We start from the raw sequence: 21,040 nt of genomic DNA, 5'->3' as shown, positions 1-21,040 counted from the left end.
GGTTAGGTTCGGTTAGGTTAGGTTAGGTTTGGTTACTTTATTTTGGTTCGTTGGCTTGATTGTTGATTTTAGGGGTTTTGGCAGCACGGCAATAGGGTACGTAAATCGCGCGAGGGAGTGTGGAGGGGAGGGGGTCGGACCGGAGCGTCCACTGGGTGTCTCGGAAGTTGATTGACAATTTTGCCATGGTGGGGCTCTTCTACTAAAGCCCCACATGGGGTTCCATACACGACATGTTTACGGCACATCCCTGCTCTATTAGTGGAAGCCAGAAAGTATGTATATGAGCAGTTCATAGCCTTGGATTTTCCAATCATCAGTACTTATATACTCTCACTACGCTAACGCAACCATTTTTTTCAGTGCAGGGAGAAAATGACGAAAATGACGCTCTGAGAAATGACGCCTAGAAATGCGAAATCTTCCTATAACGGAATATTGGAGTTACGGCGGTTTTGGAAGCAGCGAGCCAATATTGCGCCTAGGGGTGTTCAAACGAATTCTTGCCGGAACACTACCGACATCGTCTCTTATTGAAACTGGCGGCAGTACCGACAGTGGCCATGATATCGACAACAGCCGGCCTTATCGGTGTTTTGAGAGCTCGCACTTAATACATTGTTGCCCCGTGTGTCGGTTTATCAGATTGCCTGGCGCGGCGGCGCGTAAAATAGGTGTACAATTGGCAACAGCTTATTTTCGCCAGCTCCGAAAACTCTGATCGCTATCGGCAAGAGCGCTCTTATCGTAACTTTTTCTTGACGGAACTGTTTCGGTGGCTTACCGACAACCGATTGAACAGCCCTAATTGCGCCGCGACATCGGTGGATCCGCGAGGTTTTCATGACACAGCTTGTCGCGTCCGGTAGTGACATCGCCCGGTGACATCACTAGACAGGCCGCTGCCATATAGTCCGAGAAACCTTACTATTTCATACACCTCTGCCTCGGGCGCCGGGCGACCAAGGTCCACGGGATGGCAACCTAACCTGTTGCTTTCCGAGGATTTCGGAGTCCTGACGGATATGACATGCTTGGTCAGGGGATTTTGGCGAGCTAACCGTGGGAAACGACGCCCAAGTTAGCAGGCCTGGAGACCCACGAGGAGCCCTCTGAAATCCCCTGAAGTCAGTCGTCTCACCATCCGTGTCTACGCCTCCTCGCGGACCCCCGACGCGCGTCTCACCCCGTAGTCAAGTCCTCGAGTATCCCTCGGTCGAAAGTTTTGGTCCTACGGTTCGTCCCCGACCCTTCTTTCGCCCCAGCGGCCTTTCACCCCCTTCCCGAGTCTTTGACTCCTCAAGTTGCCCCGTCCCGCGTCTCACCCCGGTGATTGAGCTTTTGAGTATCCCTCCCCTCGCCGAAAGTCCCGTCCAGCGGCAGTATCCCCGACGGCTCTTCCTGCTTGGAGACCCCTCCCCCCCCCTTTTGTAGTAGTTGTGTATCTGTGTGATAGTCGTTTGAGGTCTGTGTGACCTAGTTGTAGTTTTATCGTTATATACCATCATTATCGTTGTTACCATACGAGTACCCAATACACGAGCGGCCACCCCTAGATTGTGAGTCTTATTCTTTCCTTAGGATACCACTCTCGAGGTAGGTGACCATCTATTTAGAGTGATAGGGCTCTTACACCCTCCCTAGACCATTTCTCCCTTCTCTAGGACTACCCTATCTGGTGGATACGCCCCCATCTGCGACCATCCCTTACGTGTTCAGCTGCTTGGCTCGAGAGCTGAGCACGTTATAAGTGGTGCAGGCCCCGGGTAATAACACTATACTCCCCGGAGTGTGCTATTGTCCCGTACCTCATTCGCAGCCAAGCAAAATTTTTTTTTTTGAGTGTGAAAATTTCTAGAAATTTTATTTTTATTTTATTTATAAATTATTTGAAGTTTTTTTTTTAAGTTCAACTAAATCGCGTTAAATTTTTCAAAAACTTTAGGTCATTTTTCCAAGTAAAACTTTTCTTTCTTTTACAATAAATTTAGACACTCTTTGCTCTACCTAAAAATTAACTTTTATTAAAAATTACGGCCAAGAGGCCATAGTTGCCCCGATTAATCACATCCTTTTCTCCACACACACTCCGTTCAGCGATAATTTTTGGCGCGTATACGTAGTATACCGCCTTTGCGATCGTTTCGAACCCTGCTCGATACAATAACCGAGTCCCTTAGTTCCTTACCGAAAAGTGACTACCGCGAACTTCTGAGATTTTCCAAAGCGTGTAAAAAGTTTATTTATCCGTCAATAATTATGATTTAAAGTTGTTTCTCATTCTGGGGCTCATTAGTTTATGTGCAGTGAATACCAAGAGTCTACGTTACTTGGTTTTTTTAAAAAAAGCCTAAGAGTACGACGCGCTGATTTAAAATATGCATATATAAGCGGAAGCAAGCGAACTGATTCGAGGATGGCTGACCAGTTCGGCACTCCTTGAATGAGAATTGCACTGCTCCGTTTTGTTCAAAACGTTGCTTTGACAGATCTCCAAACCCCTGTTATGATTTTCAAAAGTTGGTACCTTTGCTCTGATCGCCACGGCCGTAAGTGATAGCCGTAAGTGCAATCTGTGATGAGCCTCGAGACTCATTAGACCATTTGCTAAACGTGGCTCATACAGGAAGCTACATGCGCACATATGGAAATCTACCTACCCCTCTCTTCCCCTCGCGCCTGACCCCAGCGTCGGGTTCTCGAAAACAATAACCGAACCGGCTCGGCTCACGGCGAGGCGGCGCGGCGGCCGGGACCCTAATTACTTACGCTCGATTAACCATTTCACCGTCACGCTAGGATTCGTCCAATTTTAAAAAAAATTGTTTCGCGTGTACTTAGCAATTTTTTTCTTACTCTCCGTTAAAACACGAAGTAAAAGAGGTCTCATTCATAAAAATCGGCCGAATAGAAGAGAAGTTACAGTATTCGAAATCCGAAGAAATCAACGAAACTTCGCCAGACGAAAAATAAAATGAAGGGAAAAAGAGAAATGTATAAATTACAATTAAATATAATTGACCTCAGAATTTGACAAGCAATTCCATTATATAACGGAAAAAAATTGGGAGTAATTACAAAAAATTCGCCTCTCGCAAGGGGCTTCCTTGTAAGAATTTTGACCCAAAGACAAGGGTCGAAAAGCAACAGTACTCCATACAATACACAGTGTGCCTCAACGAGTTAAACATTTTTTATATGTCCAAATCGAAAATTCTTTATATTTTTAACTACAGTGTCTCTTGAGTCGTTTAAGCCAAAAAAAAAAAAAAATCCGTCGAGATTCGGGAACGTAAAGGCGCTTTAAAAGTATTCTGGGGCTATAATAGCTAAATCACCGGTAGTAAATCCCGTTATATTATTAAAAAGAAATTGACTCCATAGTTTAATGCCTTATTTCCTTAAATACGATTATTTTAGCACTCAAACATGTATACCACCAGTTTTAGCCATGAGGTGATTTCCTTAGAGCCGATAATATCACGAATTTCTCATAGAACCCTTCAAAAATGGCTTGCTTTTTGGGCAGCCGATTCGGCCATCGAACCGGGGTTTAAAGGGAAGCTGATAATAACACAAACCTCTGAGAAAAATTTTGAGATAGACATGGATTCTGTTCAGCATATCGATGCATAAGCATTTTCACACGTAGAATCTTATTTTCACGTCAGGGAGTGGACATATTTTGATTTTATCGATTTTATACGGAAAATTGATGGTTCTTCGGGATTGAAATTACGTGTACCTAATTGTTTCTTGAAAAATAAAGGCACCCAAAATGACTATAGCATAATGACTTTTACATATGTGCACTCACGAAATTGATTCGTAAATTCAACGAGTGGGTACATCGACCTGGTATATCAAGTTTCTACGATATTTTACGGCAAATCGGTAGATTTTCGGGATGTAGATTTCTTACTTTCAATTCATGAATGAATAAAGCATAGACATGGTTGAACTTCTTTCCATGGAAAGACGTTTAAAGTAACAAAATCAAGACATATTTAAAGCAATTTTATTCATATCGAGTCAATTTCTTTTCAATAATATAACGGGATTTATACTACCGGTGATTTGGGTATTTTAGCCCCAAAATACCTTTTAAATCGACTTTATCTTCTAGGAGTTCGACAGAATTTTTCCTTTCTCCGCTTAAATTATTCCGCAGCACTTTTCTTCAAGAATCTGATAAGATTTTGCTTGAGGCAGATCAAAAAACTCAAATTCGTTCGAATAGCTTTCTACATTCACAATACACAGTCTCGTCAAAGTGCGTCGTTGAAGTGTTGGATCGTATGAATTCTCTTGTTGTGCTACTTGCCTATTTTGAAATCTCTGTAAATGAAAACCAAAGGGGTTGATATGTGCGAGTTAATGACGCGCCTTATCAACACATTGTGTTGGAGTTCACTGCTTGTTTATTTTTATTTTTCTTTTAGATTTTTTTTTCTTTTCCTTTTTCTCTTTCCTTTCCTTTTTTTTTTCTCTTTTTTCCCCTTTCTTTCGCCGTCAGTTATCAATTTTGATTTAATGTTGGTGATCTTCCTAAACGTGTTGAATCTTCGCTTCTGACTTCCTTTGCTCTGTAAGCTCAGCAAGAGATAGTTCACCCCGATACAGCTCAGTTGCGGACTGTGAATAGCCGTCACCGAATTTTCTTCGGTGACTTCGCGGTTCAAAACTGTAGCTCGGCTACGGACTGTGAATTGACGTCATTAAAATTATTTGGTGACTTCGCGGTTCAAGGCTGAGTAAGTGAGTAAGTCTGTAAAATCGACCAAGGTGATCTGACTTTGCTACCGTCTTGCAGGATTCTGGGAGGTGGAAGTTTAGAATTAACACACCCACGGAGCTCCCCAAAAATTTCTCCATTCGAATTTATTTTCTTTTTACTTATTATTTTTTTTTAAACTTTTTTTTTCCTTCTCTTTTTTCAATTTTTTTTTCTCTCTTCAATAAAAATTTTGAACCCTAATTTTCCGACTCGACAAAATTTTCAAAAATTTCGAGTTTTTCCTCATTTATCACCATATTTTTCGGTAATATTCCATTCTCATGTGCTACATTGTGCCAAAAAAACGTAAAAATACCGTCAGCCGTGTCCTATCTAATCTTCCTAACGCCGAGCAGCAGCAAATCCCAAACGGATCATTACAGGCACCTTTAGATCTTACAAACATCTTACGTGCTTTAGGATTATTAGATACAATTACAGAAACAATTAATAGAGAACAGTGAGAGCGAAAAATTCCCCAAGTAAGAGCCCTGTCACTCAGTATTTGTGCTACGCTTGCTTGCTTACTCTTCAGTGCTCTTTCACTCTAAACTTTTCACTTTCAAATTTTCGTTTTTTCCATTCTTCATGTCTTTTTTTTTTAAACGTTTTTTGTAGCAGTCTTCTCGACAATTAAATTCATTCACTATAATTTTGCCACTAGAAAGCCATTTTGATCTCCATAGAATTAAATCAAGAAATTTGATAAAGTTAAATTACTCATTTCCGCCACTATTTTTTTTGTGTGCGACTTTTTAATAAAATCCCTTCCGGAAACCAAGCAATTTACCTGCAGAAAATTGACACTTTCAGAAGACGTCAGCTATCCTGTTTACTCCATTATCTGATCAGCTCATTGGTAGCGTTTCGCGTTACAACTATCAGGAGTTTCAGGATCTCCAGATAACGGAGAACAACCAGTGCCAGTCTATGGTAAATTGGTAAATTTACTGTTTGTGTGTGTTTTTTTACAGGTGCAGAAAGAGCGGAAAACATTCAGTATCCTCAAATTTGCCCTTAATTGTTGTTTGTTTGCCTTTTGATTAACTTTCTCTTCACCTATGAACTGAAAATCTATCTCTTCAATCTAGTGATTCTAACACGCTTGCAAACCTGCTTATCGTCCTGCAAATAACAAGCATCCGCTTTTTTCACTCAAATTTTTTATTATTTTTTATCCATTTCAGGTCTTTATTTTTTCCTTTTTTTTGAGTGCTAAAATCAAAAACTCACTTCGCTATGTTCACAATTGTAATCTCGAGCCGGGCGAGCGCTTACAACTGGAACTAGGGATGTTTAAATAATCTATAGAATTAAATGCGTCGATTTTTTTTATGATAATGCAAAACATTTTATTTTTAATTTTTTTAAAAACCCTTCTTCTTCAATCTTTTTGCCTCGCAAAACAGAACTGTGAAACACTTGCATTTGCAGTAATAATTCACTCGATAGTTCATTTGTCGACTATACCAAAAAATTGCTGAAATTTTCTCTTAGTCCACGGCCTTTACGAGTTAAAATTTCAAAATTTCCTTCGCACAAATCAGCAATTGTTATTTTTGAAATAAATTCGTAATCACTGAAAAACTAAAATTAATTGCAGGGACTACGTCCCTCGTCCGACCTTCTCTAAATACTGAAAAATAAAGAAGAAGAAAAGCATTTCCTACTTTTCTCTAATTCGCTTACACCCCCATCCCTCGTAACACACTAATTGGTCCCACAATATTCTCAAATGCCATAATTACCATAATTTTCGATATTGTCAATATTTTCCAAAATTAATTATAATTTATTTCTTATTTTTTTTTTAAAATCAATTTTCAATATATTCATTGACCCAAAAAAAATCCGGCAACACGCGAAACGCGGAGCGCCCTAGCTCTGCGCCCCGCGTCGGGTGTCCGAGCAAGAGCTCGCGAAAAGCGGAGGATCCGGTGTCCGAGCGAACGTGGACGCGGCGGCGCATGAGGGGCCGGCGGCCGGATTTGGCCGGACAAAAGGCCTCATAGGCGCCTAAACTTGCTAATATAAAAAATGTATTTTTTAAACGGAAAATTTGGGCCGCGGAATCCATACGTTGCGTTACTTTAACAAAAAATTTTTGAAGTTGTTGACGAGAATTATCCAAAAGAACAAAGTTGCTTTTTCAAAGCATAATTACTAGCCATTTTTGAAAAGTTTCAGTTTTGAAAATATGTCAATCTTACCTAGTAAACGCACCACTCTCGCTCGGGAAAATCTCGGCATAGCGGTCTTATCATTGATGTAAACATCAACAGTTAAACATCGCCTGTTAACACCTCGTAATTTACTGAGCAGCATAACTGAGTTAAAACGAGGAGCATGTACTGCGGATTGCATAGGGGAATTAGTTCAACGAAAATCAACGAATTCGCCTACAGGGATGGAACGTACTAAACCACCCAACGTACTGATGAGTTCTCCTTCTGATGAAAAATTTGCCGACAAATTTAATAAATTGCCTCAATATAAAAATTTACCTCCAATTCTTGTAATCTGCTGTGCCCTTGCTTGCGCAGTAATGACGATTAAAGAATGGCTAACACATCTAAAAAACCCATTACACCAATATTTCGAAGCAACGGCGAATGCAGTTCGCATTTGTGCCTTCAACACATGTGACTGCTTCCTCTCTTCCTCTATGTTACCGGTGAATTCACTTAGAGACCGTCTGAAAGTGTGCCAAAAATTTTTACAACCTGGAAAATCCCAGTACTATCAAGTACTTCGTAAATGTAAATTTAAAAAATTTACACAATTTTTGAAAAAAGAACAACCAAGAACCTTTACTCGGCAGAGAAGAAACTTCGTTCCCCGTCAAACTTTCTCTAAATCACGTAAACGAAAGAAAAATAGCATGTTCTCCACTTCCTTACACTCTCCAGCTCTCACCACCATTTTCAGTCCATTTTTGCGCCAGATTTCCTCTTTCTTTCCATAATTTCACTTCACAACAAAAAATCCACCTTAAAACATTTTCTTCACGGAAAATGATTTTCAGGCATACGCCCTAATTTGATAAATGTATGTTTATTCTTTATTATCTTACTTTTTTATTGAGATTCTAAATGAGTAACGCGCTCTTAAAGTATAAACTCAAACAGCTCGGGAAGAGCTAGGCGGTTGATCAGCGAACCTTAGCCTTGTTTTTCTTCCTATTTCATCAGCAATTTCCCAAAAATTTAATTAAATTTAGTTTAATTTTTTTCTTTTGTACCAATCGGTCACTTAAATTTATATTTTTTAAACCGGAACGTGTTCAACAGAACCTTTTAGCTTGACTGCAAATTGCAGTTTGAAACCAGAAAATTTGACCTCTATGGAAAAACACTTGTGTGCATAGGGGGACTGATGGCACATGCGTTGTTCTAGAACCGGGCTAGAATTTGCGCAGTCCAATTGACCTACTGTTGGCGCCGATTTTCATCGTATTTTTTCGCTATATTTGTCGCTACAAGTCGGGCTTGGAGGACGGCAGGAGGAGAGAGCCCCGAGGCGGCTGATCGGCCAATCAGAGCTGATTGGAGATTTTCCCCTACTTTCCCAGTGAGCCATTTCAGACTTCAGCTCGCGTCGCCTCACTTACGCCGAGAACGTCGCCGCGCTTCTGTGATTTCTCCTGCTACTGCCCTGCTGCTCTACTGCTGCCCAGCTGCTACCTTTGGTATCGCCGCTTTTGCTGACATTTGCCTTCGCTCTACCGCTTCTCATCACTCTTGGTAAAACAAGCTCGCTTATTTAGTAGTAGACGACTATTTTCCTGCTTTAGTTATGATGGTATGAATGAGAGTGTGCTTGTGTCGCCCAACCGCACCCTTGCCCTTAGCTACAGCTCCTTTTTCCTGATATGTCCGCACTTTTGATCCTTTACGCCCCCGCTTGAAAGCTGTTACCATGCTAGGCTAGATTTCTAGCTTACGCGAGTGAGATGGCGCCAGGTTTCGCCCGTGACGTCGAGAGCATGCCGCTTCAACGCCGCATGGCTGTACCAGACTGAGGACTTCGGTGAGTGCTTAGAGTGCATATTTTTCATATTTTTATAGTGCATTTTCTCTCTGTCATGTAGATTTATCCCCATTTTCTCGCTTTATGGACTGGTCGCTTTGAGTTCGACGGGTTCCATCCATGCGCTATCTATGATAGGCTCGGAACTCGTCGTTCCGAGGTTGCCAGATCGCTTCGCCCTACTCTTCTTTCCTCTGTCCTATTTCTCTCTCTATTCTATTTGCTCCCCTAGCTATTGGAGACCGCAACAAATGGTCCTTCGGGCCGGAGTTAATTAATCAAGCTCTTTGGCTTACGCTTTTTTTTACAGTCCACAGTGATACAATGCTTACCCTCGCCGCTGAATTTTATTATTGCTCTTCTTGCTTAACAAATTAACGAAAAAGTAGCTCGTTCTTTTCGGCCTCCGCTCTTTCTTTTTTCTCGTGAATCCCTCGCAAAAGCCATGGCCGGGGGTGACAGACCCACCGAGCCTACCGCACACTTACTCTCAGAGTACTTCTATACTGCACCTGCTCAAACTATTTAGAAATATGCTTCACTTCTTGTCTCTTCTCTTTTCAGTGCTATATCTGCCTTTTTGTTCTCTTTTGCTTTTTTTGGATTCTACATGACCAGAGATAGCACGCCTCTTGCACTCTAAGCCCCTCGCCGAATAAACCTTCATCTTGTGAAACTCAACGCTTCCATAGTAAATTATCTATAAGTACTAAGAACCTTATGTTCACGACCATGCAACAGTTTTTCCAAGTTCTCTCGACTTAGCGCCGATTCCTGGTGCCAACCACTCGCGTATCTTTTCGCTATTTTTTGATAAGTATCAAAGCTAAATATTTTTTCTTGCCTTTTTTTTCTGCTCATTTATCTGCTAGTAAATTTTGCATCAGTGTAAGACTGTAGTAAAAAGTTAGTGCATTGCTTAGAATTAGTTACAGTGCTAACAATCTCGCTTCGAATTAAGATTACATATCTGAGACAATATTTTTCCGCTTTTCTCTATTTTTTCTCACGATGTAAAATTGCAATTCATGCAAAACCACAACTTCTGACTTTGTTCTCAATGCTTTTAGTAGAATGCTTCAAAGTAGATTTTGGCTTAGTTGATTGCTTCTTGCTGACATATTTTCGTAGTGTTACAGTGTCTAGTGCTTTTGAGTTTTTTTGTGCGTAGCGCTTCTCTTTTTGCATGTTTTTTTTTATACTATTGGCACGAGCTTGAATTCGCTCTTTTTTCTATCCGCTTAAGTCACCGCATTTAGTTTTTCGCTCTTTTTTCTATCCAATTAAGTCACCGCGTTTAGTTAATCAAGAAAATTCAAAATGGCAGACGCCGACGAACTCACGCGTCAAAAGGAGTTCCTTGAACAAAAACGCGCGCGAATTTACAATTGCGTCGAAAAAATCCAGACTGCTTCAGCGGATGTAACACTCGCTAATTGTCACATGTACGCTGACACTCGCGAACGCGTCAAAAAATTACAAGAAGATTTTGATGCATGCCAAGACGAAATTCTAGAATTGAATACGCGTTTAAGTGAGGATAATCAAATCCCGACGGTCAAAATGCAGGACAAGTTTGACGATTTGGTTGATTGCGCTTTAAGCAATTTTTTGCGTTACATGAAAGCTCCTGTCTCAGAACCTGGCGGAGCTCCTGCCGCCCCGCCTCCCGCTCAATCCGTCGCTACCACATTAGAGCACGTACGTTTAGGTCCGCTGAAAGTTCCGACTTTTGACGGTACGGTAGATAAATGGCCAACATTTTACAATTTGTATAACGCTGCGGTTCATAATTCTACTAGTTCAAATGTTGTAAAATTTCAACGGCTTTTGTCCTTCTTAACAGGGGAGCCGCTTTCCATGATCGGAACCATGGACATCACCGATGAAAATTATAAGGTTGCTTATGATATGTTAAAAGATCGCTATCAGCGTGAAAAGCATTGCATTTTAAGGCATTATCATGGTTTGTTAGAACTACCTATGGTAAGCAACGACACCCAGATGTCTCAGTTACTCGCTAAATTACGTGAACATATTCATGGCCTCACCGCGCTTAAGCATAAAACCGAGTCTTACGGAAATTTTTTAGTTGCAGTAATTCTACTAAAATTTAACAATTTTTATCGGAGACGCCTAGATGACGCGCGCGATCACCCTACAACGTACCCAACGCTTTCTGAAATCATTAGTTTTATTAAGGCTGAATGCACGCTTGTTGGTGATTCAGACTTACCCTCAACCGCGAATGTAAAACGCTCATCTTACTCGAGTCGCAATTTTTTGTCGCATACTGCATCTAAAAATCGGAGTTCTTATGAGCAGATAGCGCAACGTCGCGGGTATCAGCCCACGCGGCGAGTCTCAGCCGCGGACACCGGGCCGAACTTTGGACCGTCACACGCCGACGCTCCTGCAAGTTCGTCGTCTTCGCCGACCAAATACTCCAATAACAAGTGTAAATGGTGTAACGCGAATGATCACGTGATCTACGGATGCGATACTTATCTACAGCTTGATGCCCACGATCGCGCTGAAGGCGTACAGAAGAAAGGTCTCTGCTACAACTGCTTATCACCGCATTTTGTGTCTGCCTGCCGTTCGCCTAGAAATTGTTCGGTATGCAATGGTCGCCACCATTCTTCGTTACATTTTGAGGAAAACAAGCTCGCGCCCGCGACGCTCGTCAACGCGGCGACCTCCCGCCCCCCGCTTGTTCCACCTCCGCATCCAGAAGCTCATACAGCGCACAGCCCGATCTCTCATGATAACGCGGTTCCATTCGCGCACCTCGCTGATGACGTCACTCAGGAAGCTACTCAAATAAACCCGCTATCAGACGGTGCCGTTTTGTCTACGGCCCTCGTGTCGAATTCCACACCTGCTCCCGCCTATAGTATTCTTCCCACAGCGCGTGTTATTTTGCGCAGCGCAGAGGGTTACAAAATCCCGGTTAGGTTGATTTTTGACTCAGGCGCTATGAGCTCATTTCTGACGCGTAGGGTGGCTCAACTTCTTCATTTAAAGCCCAATCACGGCGCCCCAGATGTTACTGGAATCGCCGAAGCACCCGTGTCTGTTGATGGAGTAGTTACCGTTGACATTCTAAATTCAAAAGAAAATCTCGCTTTTGCAAATGCGCGCCTTATAGTAGTAAACCGCTTAACAGGAAAAATTCCTCCTGTTTCTATTCCGCACGAAATCCGCGAAATCTTCACTTCTTATGATTTAGCAGACCCGCTGTTTACAGAAAGCGATTATTGCGATTGTTTACTAGGAGCAGACATTTTTCCATTTTTGCTTACTGGTCTTAGGGTCGCGCCGACTCAAGACGGTCCTATCGGTTTAGGGACCACGCTAGGCTTAACTGTCATGGGTCCTGTGCCCAGTTCTGAGCCCAATAGAGAAACTGCACTTAAACGTTCATCACTCGCTCTTCTTACTCATACGCTCGATAGGATTTCGCAAAAAATCGAAGATTTTTGGTCCATTGAACAAGTGACAACGTCTAAACCTGCTTTAACTCCTGATGAAGAGGAGGCGGAAAATTTATATGTGCAAACCACTGTGCAACAGGAAAACGGTAGATATAAAGTTAGACTGCCGTTTAGGAAAAATCATCCCCCCTTGGGACAATCGCGTTTTCAGGCCGAAAACCGCTTCGCGTCGCTAGAAAGAAGGTTCGCAAAGGATGAAAAATTTCATTCGCTTTACAAGGATTTCATGAAAAATTACAAAGAAAGTAATTTTATGTCTGTCACAAAACCGCCCCCTAGTTATCAGCAACATTTTTACTTGCCACATACTGGGGTTTTGAAAAATTCTAGTACCTCGCCGCTTCGTGTAGTAATGGATGCGTCTGCCCCTACGAGTAATGGTGTGAGTCTCAATTCCATTTTATTGCCCGGGCCAAAACTTCAAAATGATATACGTGACATATTAATTTATTACCGATGCCACCCTGTGGTGTTCTCCGCTGACATTCGTCAAATGTTTTTACAAATTGATCTCCACGAAGATGATAGATTTTTTCAGTCCATTCTTTGGCGTGAATCTGTAAATGACCCGCTTTTAGTGTATCTATTGAATACCGTCACCTTCGGTCTCGCCCCATCGCCCTTCCTCGCTATCAGAACCTTACGAAAACACGCGCAAGATCACGGTGAAAAGTACCCTGAAGCTGCTAAAATATTATTGAACAGCACATTTGTTGATGACATTTTAGGAGGAGCCGAAACAGAAGAAGACGCTCGTAAAATTATACTCGCTCTCATAGCGCTTCTCGCGCTCGGCGATTTCCACCCTCGGAAGTGGACTTCAAGCCACCCTAGTATTTTAGAAGGTTTTCACGCAAGCGAGTTAGAAATCCCATGTTTGGACGACCCAAATAACCCCCGCTTCTCAATTTTAGGAATGCTCTGGTTGGCAGTAAAAGACGCTTTCACCTTCAATACCGAATTTTCTGCGCCTGCAAAAACCAAACGCGGCATTTTATCCGCTATCGCTACGCTATTCGACCCTTTGGGCCTTATAGCCCCCGTAGTCTTAAAATGCAAGGCATTCATGCAGGAATTATGGCGCTCACATTACGATTGGGATGAAACTCTGCCATCTGAAATTGTAGAAAAGTGGTCGAGATTCCAAAGGTCGATGCCCGCGCTTAAAGAACTTATAATTCCGCGCTTATTACACCGCAAAGGCTCTTCTCACTTTCAAATTCATGGATTCTGTGATAGCTCAGAAATTGGTTACTCAGCTGCACTGTACCTCCGCTCCGCTCTTGAAAATGAAACCGCGCATGTATCGATTATTATCGCTAAAACTCGAGTTGCACCCCTCAAAAAGGTCAAGTTACCTCGATTGGAGCTTTGCGCCGCGACTTTATTAGCCGAGTTACTCAACGCATATTTACCGCAGTTAGAAACTTATTATAAGATAGAAAAGGTTTTTTGCTGGTCAGACTCAACTACTGTATTATCCTGGATCCGCCTTCCAACATATCGCTTGCAAACTTTCGTTGCCAATCGTGTTACCATAATACAATCGCTCCGTTCCGATGTTGTTTGGAGACACGTTCGCTCAGAGGACAATTGTGCCGACCCAGCGTCCAGAGGTTTAACCCCTGACGAACTGCTCAATTGTAAACTTTGGTGGAAAGGCCCCCAATGGCTATCTGAGGATCCGACAAATTGGCCGGTATCACTAGTAGAGGTACCTATAGAGAGTCTCCCAGACATAAAAACACCTATTTCCGCCCTTACCGCTTCAACTCCGCAATTTTCGCTACCAAAATTCTCGTCATGGGATAAAGGTGTGAAAATTCTCGCTTGGATAGCGCGATTCATTAATCGAACGCGTGTCTTAGCAAGTCTCAAATCGAAACGGCCCCGCTCCCCCGCACCGAAGCACGTGAAAAAGGGGTTAAAATTCCCGCCATTAAGCTCAGCAGAGTTGATAAGGGCAGAATTATGGTTAATTCGCCGTATTCAGACAGAGTCATTTTCAGACGAAATTGCAAAAATTAATAAAAAAACAGCAGTGCAAACCATGCATTCAAAAATTGACTCCATACATAGATAATAACAAGCTCCTCCGCGTTGGAGGACGGCTTGATAACTCAGATTTGGCTCTTGATTCCCGCCACCCTTATCTTCTCACCGCTAAGCACCCATTAGTGCGACTCTTAGCTGAAAAATATCATAAAGATTCCCTACACGCTGGACCGCGCTTACTTCAAGCTACTCTTGCTCGCAGTTTTTGGATTTTATCCGCGCGAAATTTGGTTAGATCCGTTGTACACCGTTGTGTTGCCTGCTTTAGAGCAAGGCCCACTAATAAAATTCCTATGATGGCACCGCTACCTAAGTACCGCGTGCAACCTACCCCAGTTTTCTTGCACACGGGAGCTGACTTGCTTGGTCCCATTAAAGTAAAGATTCATCAACTGCGATCCGCACGAGTAGTCTCAGTCTACGTGTGCGTATTTGTGTGCATGAGCACAAAAGCAGTGCACTTAGAGGTTGTTCACGATTTGTCTACACCGGATTTCGTAGCCGCTCTACACCGCTTTGCTTCCCGCCGGGGAAGCCCGGAAAAGTTTTTTACGGATTTAGGATCTAATTTCGTGGGCGCCGCTAACTTCTATAAGAGCCTGCAAAATGATGAAACAAATAAAGAATTCCGCGAATTTATTCAAAAAAACAAAATTAACTTCATGTTTGGATGCCCTCATGCACCACACATGAACGGCATATGGGAAAGCTGCGTGAAATCTTTTAAAACTCATCTCCGCCGCACCATCGGAGACAAGGTTCTATACTTAGAGGAACTGAATACCCTTTGTTGTAGAATCGAAGCCATGTTAAATTCGCGACCGCTAACCGCCCTCTCCGCTGACCCAAATGATTTGCAACCCCTCACACCAGGCCATTTTTTAATAGGAAGACCGCTCAACTCGCTTCCGGTATACTCTTTTGATGACGCAGATATTCCGCGTTTACGGCGTTGGCATTTAGTTGAAGGAATGTTCCAACAAATTTGGAGACGTTGGCAAAATGAATATATTCACTCGCTACTCCCCCGCGGAAAATGGACCAAAGACTCTCCAAATTTAAAAGTAGACACACTAGTCCTCATTCAAGAACCAAACCAACCCCCGCTTTCTTGGAAATTAGGGCGTATCGCCAAAGTTCACCCCGGTGCAGACGGCCGCGTGAGGGTTGCAACCGTACGCACAGCCACAAGTGAATATATGCGTCCTGTACATAAATTATATCCGCTACCGCTTGAGGAATAATTTTTTTGTTTATTTTCTTTCTTCGAGCTTCCAGTTTCCGCGCGCAACGAAAATCCCGCCCAACCGCTATTATAATATACTTCATTTTATTTCATATTTTCTACTTTATTCTAAAAAAAAAAAAAGACGCTCGCACGAAAGAATTCAAACGTAATACTAGACAGACACGCACTCCCAAAATTTATTTTTTTACATGATTAGCTCGACGCTAAACAAACACGACGTACGCTTTCAGAAATGTCGGATTCAGGCTCCTCTTCCAGCGCCGAAACGGTAATCTCGCTGTACGCACCGGCGACCGACTCGCTCGAGCGCCGGTTCCCGCTAGAACCCGCTCCGGAGGGCTGGCACTGGCATACCGGACCAGGCAATTGCCTCCCCCGCCTCATCAAGAACTATCACCTCCAGACGTTCGCGGAGGACACAGCCCCGGTGCCGCAAGAGAGCTCTCCCGCCGCTTCTGGACTCGCTAACCACCCCGCTACATCTTCCGCCGCTCCTTTCCTACCTGTTTCTCCCGCTTATCAACCCGCCCCCCGCTTCAACCATCCAACCGCTTCAACCGCTACCTATCGCCCAGGCCAGCCACCGGCCGCAACCGCCTGCAATTTTTGTGGCGACAGGTCGCACATTTCACACCGGTGCCCGGAGCTATCTTCCTGCACCCCCGAGGGCCGCTACGAGAGGGTGATTGCGGCAGGGAGGTGTGTAAACTGTTTCGGGTCTCACCGCCTGCCGGCTTGCAAGTCTCCGCGGGTGTGCCAGTCTTGTGGAGGGCGGCACCACTCATTACTTCATGGATTCTTCGAGAAACCGAAAACGCTCCCTCCACAGGACGGGCACGCTACCGCGGAGGTCTTCCAACGGCTGGCGGAGAGAGCCACAGTCGAAAAAGCTCAGGAAATGAAGAGACGCGAAGAGCTGATTGCCACCTGTCGCGAAGCCATGACCGCTCTTGAGGCGGCCCAGGTGGAGCTGGAGAGGTTGCGCAAGCAGCGGGACCATGAGGTCCTCCAGTTCCGCCGCTGGCGGACGGAGCAGAGCGCCTTAAAGGACGAGCTGCTCCGCGAGCGAGCGGCCCTGGCGGAAGACATCACTCAACTGAAAGCAGCAAGGGCCCAGCTGTTTGCGCCGCCCCCCCCAGCCCACTTGGGTGCCCCCCCAGCCTAGCTTGCCGCCCCCCGCTCTCCCTCAAGTGGAATGCACCTGCGAGGTGTGCAGGGTTGCTGCGAGGCACCGTGTGGGGATCCCATACTGAAACATTTCCAAAACCTTAATTCACCGCTAAAATACCGCTAAGAAATCGCTAAAAGTTACGTATTATTTTATTTCTTATTTCTTTTTTTTTACCTTTTCATATCGCTCTGCCCACTATTTTCACTATTTTAATCAAATTTTAAACTTATCGCTATTCCGCTAACCACTCCCCACCGCCCCCAACCCTCCTCTTTCCTTGCTTCTTGCACCGCAAACCACCGCTTCTGCAACCGCAAGTGAGTTTATTTATCAGCCACTAGCAAATAGTTTAGTTTTAGTATTAGTTTGTAAGTTCCTCGCGTTTTTCATTTTGACGCCTCGCTGAGGCGCCAAGGCCGGGGGTGTTTGTTGGCGCCGATTTTCATCGTATTTTTTCGCTATATTTGTCGCTACAAGTCGGGCTTGCAGGACGGCAGGAGGAGAGAGCCCCGAGGCGGCTGATCGGCCAATCAGAGCTGATTGGAGATTTTCCCCTACTTTCCCAGTGAGCCATTTCAGACTTCAGCTCGCGTCGCCTCACTTACGCCGAGAACGTCGCCGCGCTTCTGTGATTTCTCCTGCTACTGCCCTGCTGCTCTACTGCTGCCCAGCTGCTACCTTTGGTATCGCCGCTTTTGCTGACATTTGCCTTCGCTCTACCGCTTCTCATCACTCTTGGTAAAACAAGCTCGCTTATTTAGTAGTAGACGACTATTTTCCTGCTTTAGTTATGATGGTATGAATGAGAGTGTGCTTGTGTCGCCCAACCGCACCCTTGCCCTTAGCTACAGCTCCTTTTTCCTGATATGTCCGCACTTTTGATCCTTTACGCCCCCGCTTGAAAGCTGTTACCATGCTAGGCTAGATTTCTAGCTTACGCGAGTGAGATGGCGCCAGGTTTCGCCCGTGACGTCGAGAGCATGCCGCTTCAACGCCGCATGGCTGTACCAGACTGAGGACTTCGGTGAGTGCTTAGAGTGCATCTATATTATACAGCTACAAGCAAAATCTTGGAAGCACTATTTCTGACGAACTGCCGGACCGATAAGGATGATCTTTACATGTATGTCATCTGTAGTTGATGTAGATGTGCAAAAAATTATGAAACCCCGAACTTTTAATGTTGTAGAGCTTTTAAAGCTCATGTCACTGGGGAGGGGGTCCAAGGTTTGGATGTGGGGGGGGGGGGGGGGGGGTGAGGGGTAGAGATAGGGGGTCAGTTGTGGCCAGATAGATAAAGTGATTGGTGGTGGGGGATTAGGTGGAGTTGTAAGGTGGGTAGGAGTTTTATAATGTTTTATTGGGTGGGGGTTTGGGGGGGGTTGGGGGGGAATGGGTTGGGGGGGGTGGGGGGTTGGGGGGGATGGGGGGTGGGGTTGGTGGGGTGGGGTGGGTGGGGGGTGGGGGGGTTGGGTGGTGGGGGGTGGGTGGTTGTGGGGGGGGGGTGGGGGGGTGGGGGGTGGGGTTGGGGGTGGGGGGTGTGGGGTGTGGGGGGGTGGTGGTTGGGGGTGGGGGGGGGGGTGGGGGGGGTGTTGGTGTGGGGGGTTGGGGGGGGGGTGTGGGGGTGGGGGTGGGTGGTTGTGGGGGGGGTGGGGGGGGGGGTGGGGGGTGTGGGGGGGGGGTGGGTGGGGTGGGTGTGGGTTGTGGGGGTGGTTGGTGGTATGGTGGGTAGTTGGTGGGGTGGGTGTTGTGGGGGGGTTTGATGGGTTTGTTTTTTTTTTGGGGTTGGTATAATGAAGTTAAGTGTTGTGACTATTAACTGGCGTATAGGGGACACATAGAGTAGACGGAAGGTGAGTAACGCAAGCCACGGGGGTTGGACCGCGTAGCGGTCAGGGGGCAGGGCCCCCTAGTATTTTTCATATTTTTATAGTGCATTTTCTCTCTGTCATGTAGATTTATCCCCATTTTCTCGCTTTATGGACTGGTCGCTTTGAGTTCGACGGGTTCCATCCATGCGCTATCTATGATAGGCTCGGAACTCGTCGTTCCGAGGTTGCCAGATCGCTTCGCCCTACTCTTCTTTCCTCTGTCCTATTTCTCTCTCTATTCTATTTGCTCCCCTAGCTATTGGAGACCGCAACACCTACGTTTATAAAATTCAACATTTTCTCAGCAAACTTGTTCACCAGCAACACAATTTGCTGCTCCTGCGGCACCGAGATGCATCCCAGCCACGAGATGAGACGCAGAGATCCAGCAGTCATACGTGAAACAGATCTCACCCGAGAGTTTGGATGCATCTTTGTGTCGCGGAAACAGCAAATTGAGAGCAACGCATTTCTACGCAATGGCGAGGAGACATATGACCCGGGAGCGTTGTCAATTTGCCTCATCAACTGAATAGAAATAATAATACCTTATACAGAGCAACTTTCGAAGAATTAAATGAGCGCATTGTTGCCGAGCGGAGCTGCGAGCATTGAGACGTGAGCCCTGAACCTCATAAGACCATGTGTACAATACGGCTCATGTCGCGGTGCGTGCAGCCCTGTTCGATGGAAATGCGTCCATTATTTCTCACGATGAAATGCGCAGTAATTAATTTCAACTCTTATCAAAAATACGGGAACTTAATTTTCGCACGGAGAAGGACGCGCGAGAATGGCGAACTACCGGGATCGAGCACCAAATAGAGACAATTTTGAGTAATTTATCAACAAATTCACGGCAATTTAATTTTTTAATTTTAATTTTTTTTAGTCACAGTCTCGGAAGCGTCGCGGTACTCGCGCGCCCTTATCCTCGCTTAAAAATTCAGTTAATCAAAAATTATATTGAGACACGGATCTTCATAGAGACAAGTCGACCAAGAATCGAGTCCTGATAGACAAAATTATTAAATTATCAGCAAAACTCTCACACTCGTGATTCTCCACCGATGTTTGAGACTCTGTTTCCCTTCACGACGCGGGCCCCCTGTTGCAGTGATGCATAATTGCCCGCCAAACGTAATTTCAAAATTAACAGCAGACTGACCGTCGCTTCCCGCAGAGTTTGACAAATTTCATTTTTTTCGTCTATATAAGTCGATCAGTAATTACTTTTAAGTGAAAGAGCAGCGCTGCAATGAAGGGTCTCTCGCCGCGTCGTTCAGGCAAACTTTAACACACATTTTTTATGCAAAGTTTACAGTCCCCAATTCGAAAAATTTCAATCACATATTCAATTTCAATATCAATTCAATTCATTCAATTACTTCAATCCATCAAATTCATTTCATTTTGAGTTCATATTACGTTAATACTTCGTTGTTCCGCTAACGTAGGGGTGTGTCTCAATTCACACGTGAGCCATAATCCACATAGGAACCCATTCTTCCTAGAGCTCATGAGGTGGCCCAGAGGCGCCCTTGTGTGGGGGGAACGACGAAGTATATGAGCTCAATAAGAAATAACGGAAATTGATACCAAATTGTTTCGTACACGTACCAGGAAAATTCTTGAAAATTTACTCTATGCAAAGAAACGAAGTGCAACGCACAGTTTATAAAAAGAGCAATTACGATAGGAATAAGCTTAGGTTAATATAGTTTAGATTTCAATTAAGTAACATTACTTAGTAAATATATTTAAGTAAAAGGCCGATAATTCGGCATTAAACGCCCCAAGTTACAGTAGAATTCCGTATAGAACTAATTTGTCTCATTCTTATACTAAATAAAATAAATGTAGGCGCTTACGCCCACATTACAATGGAAGAGACCTCTTAATACCTAGGTGGCTTCCTGGCAAGCTTCTCAACATTCAGAAAGTTCGACTATTAATTATTTTATACACTCCATTTTTTTCAAATCACGTGCTGCACAAACGCGGCGCACACTGGTCCGGGCCAGCAGGAGAGGTCGAATACAAACTAAAAGCTTCGGGAACTTATAAGATCGAAACTAGTAACGAGAAAGTTTAAGAGCGAATACATTGGTTCTTTCATAAAATTCCCGTTCAGAGACAGCCTGTCTGATCAGTTTCTTTGAATAAACACATACCAAAATCTGAAATTTTCAGCCAACACCTTGATGTCTGACCTTTACTGTTTGCTCATACCACTGTGCGGCGTAAATCGCAGTGCGTCAATGGCTAAGCCATTTGAAGCTGTGGGAAATGATCGATACCACGACCGTAGGTTTCCCATTAATTTGAGTGGATCGAACAATAAATCGCAACCCGCAAGCAATGCCATATTGAGATGCAATTTACACAATA

At 44.2% G+C, this 21,040-nt stretch overlaps 1 protein-coding gene across 2 annotated transcripts in view; it reads left to right on the top strand.

Annotated features, from left to right (window-relative positions):
- The first annotated feature begins 8,204 nt into the window (after nt 1-8,204).
- LOC140225413 (uncharacterized) overlaps nt 8,205-21,040 on the top strand; it is a 32,633-nt gene continuing 19,797 nt past the window's right edge. The window contains exons 1-2 of one of the 2 annotated variants that reach the window (XM_072304266.1): nt 8,205-8,520; nt 15,838-17,095. In XM_072304266.1, coding sequence (XP_072160367.1) covers nt 15,840-16,772 — 933 coding nt within the window. In that variant the 5' untranslated portion in view covers nt 8,205-8,520; nt 15,838-15,839 and the 3' untranslated portion in view covers nt 16,773-17,095. Of the gene's footprint in view, nt 8,521-15,833; nt 17,096-21,040 lie in introns of those variants that run through there. The other variant, XM_072304265.1, reaches the window with a different exon arrangement.

This window comes from Bemisia tabaci, chromosome 9 (genome assembly GCF_918797505.1).
Source record: "Bemisia tabaci chromosome 9, PGI_BMITA_v3".
Classification (NCBI taxonomy): Eukaryota; Metazoa; Arthropoda; class Insecta; order Hemiptera; family Aleyrodidae; genus Bemisia; species Bemisia tabaci.
The sequence above is the reverse complement of the archived record's forward strand: the minus strand, read 5'-3'. Positions and strand labels throughout refer to the sequence as shown.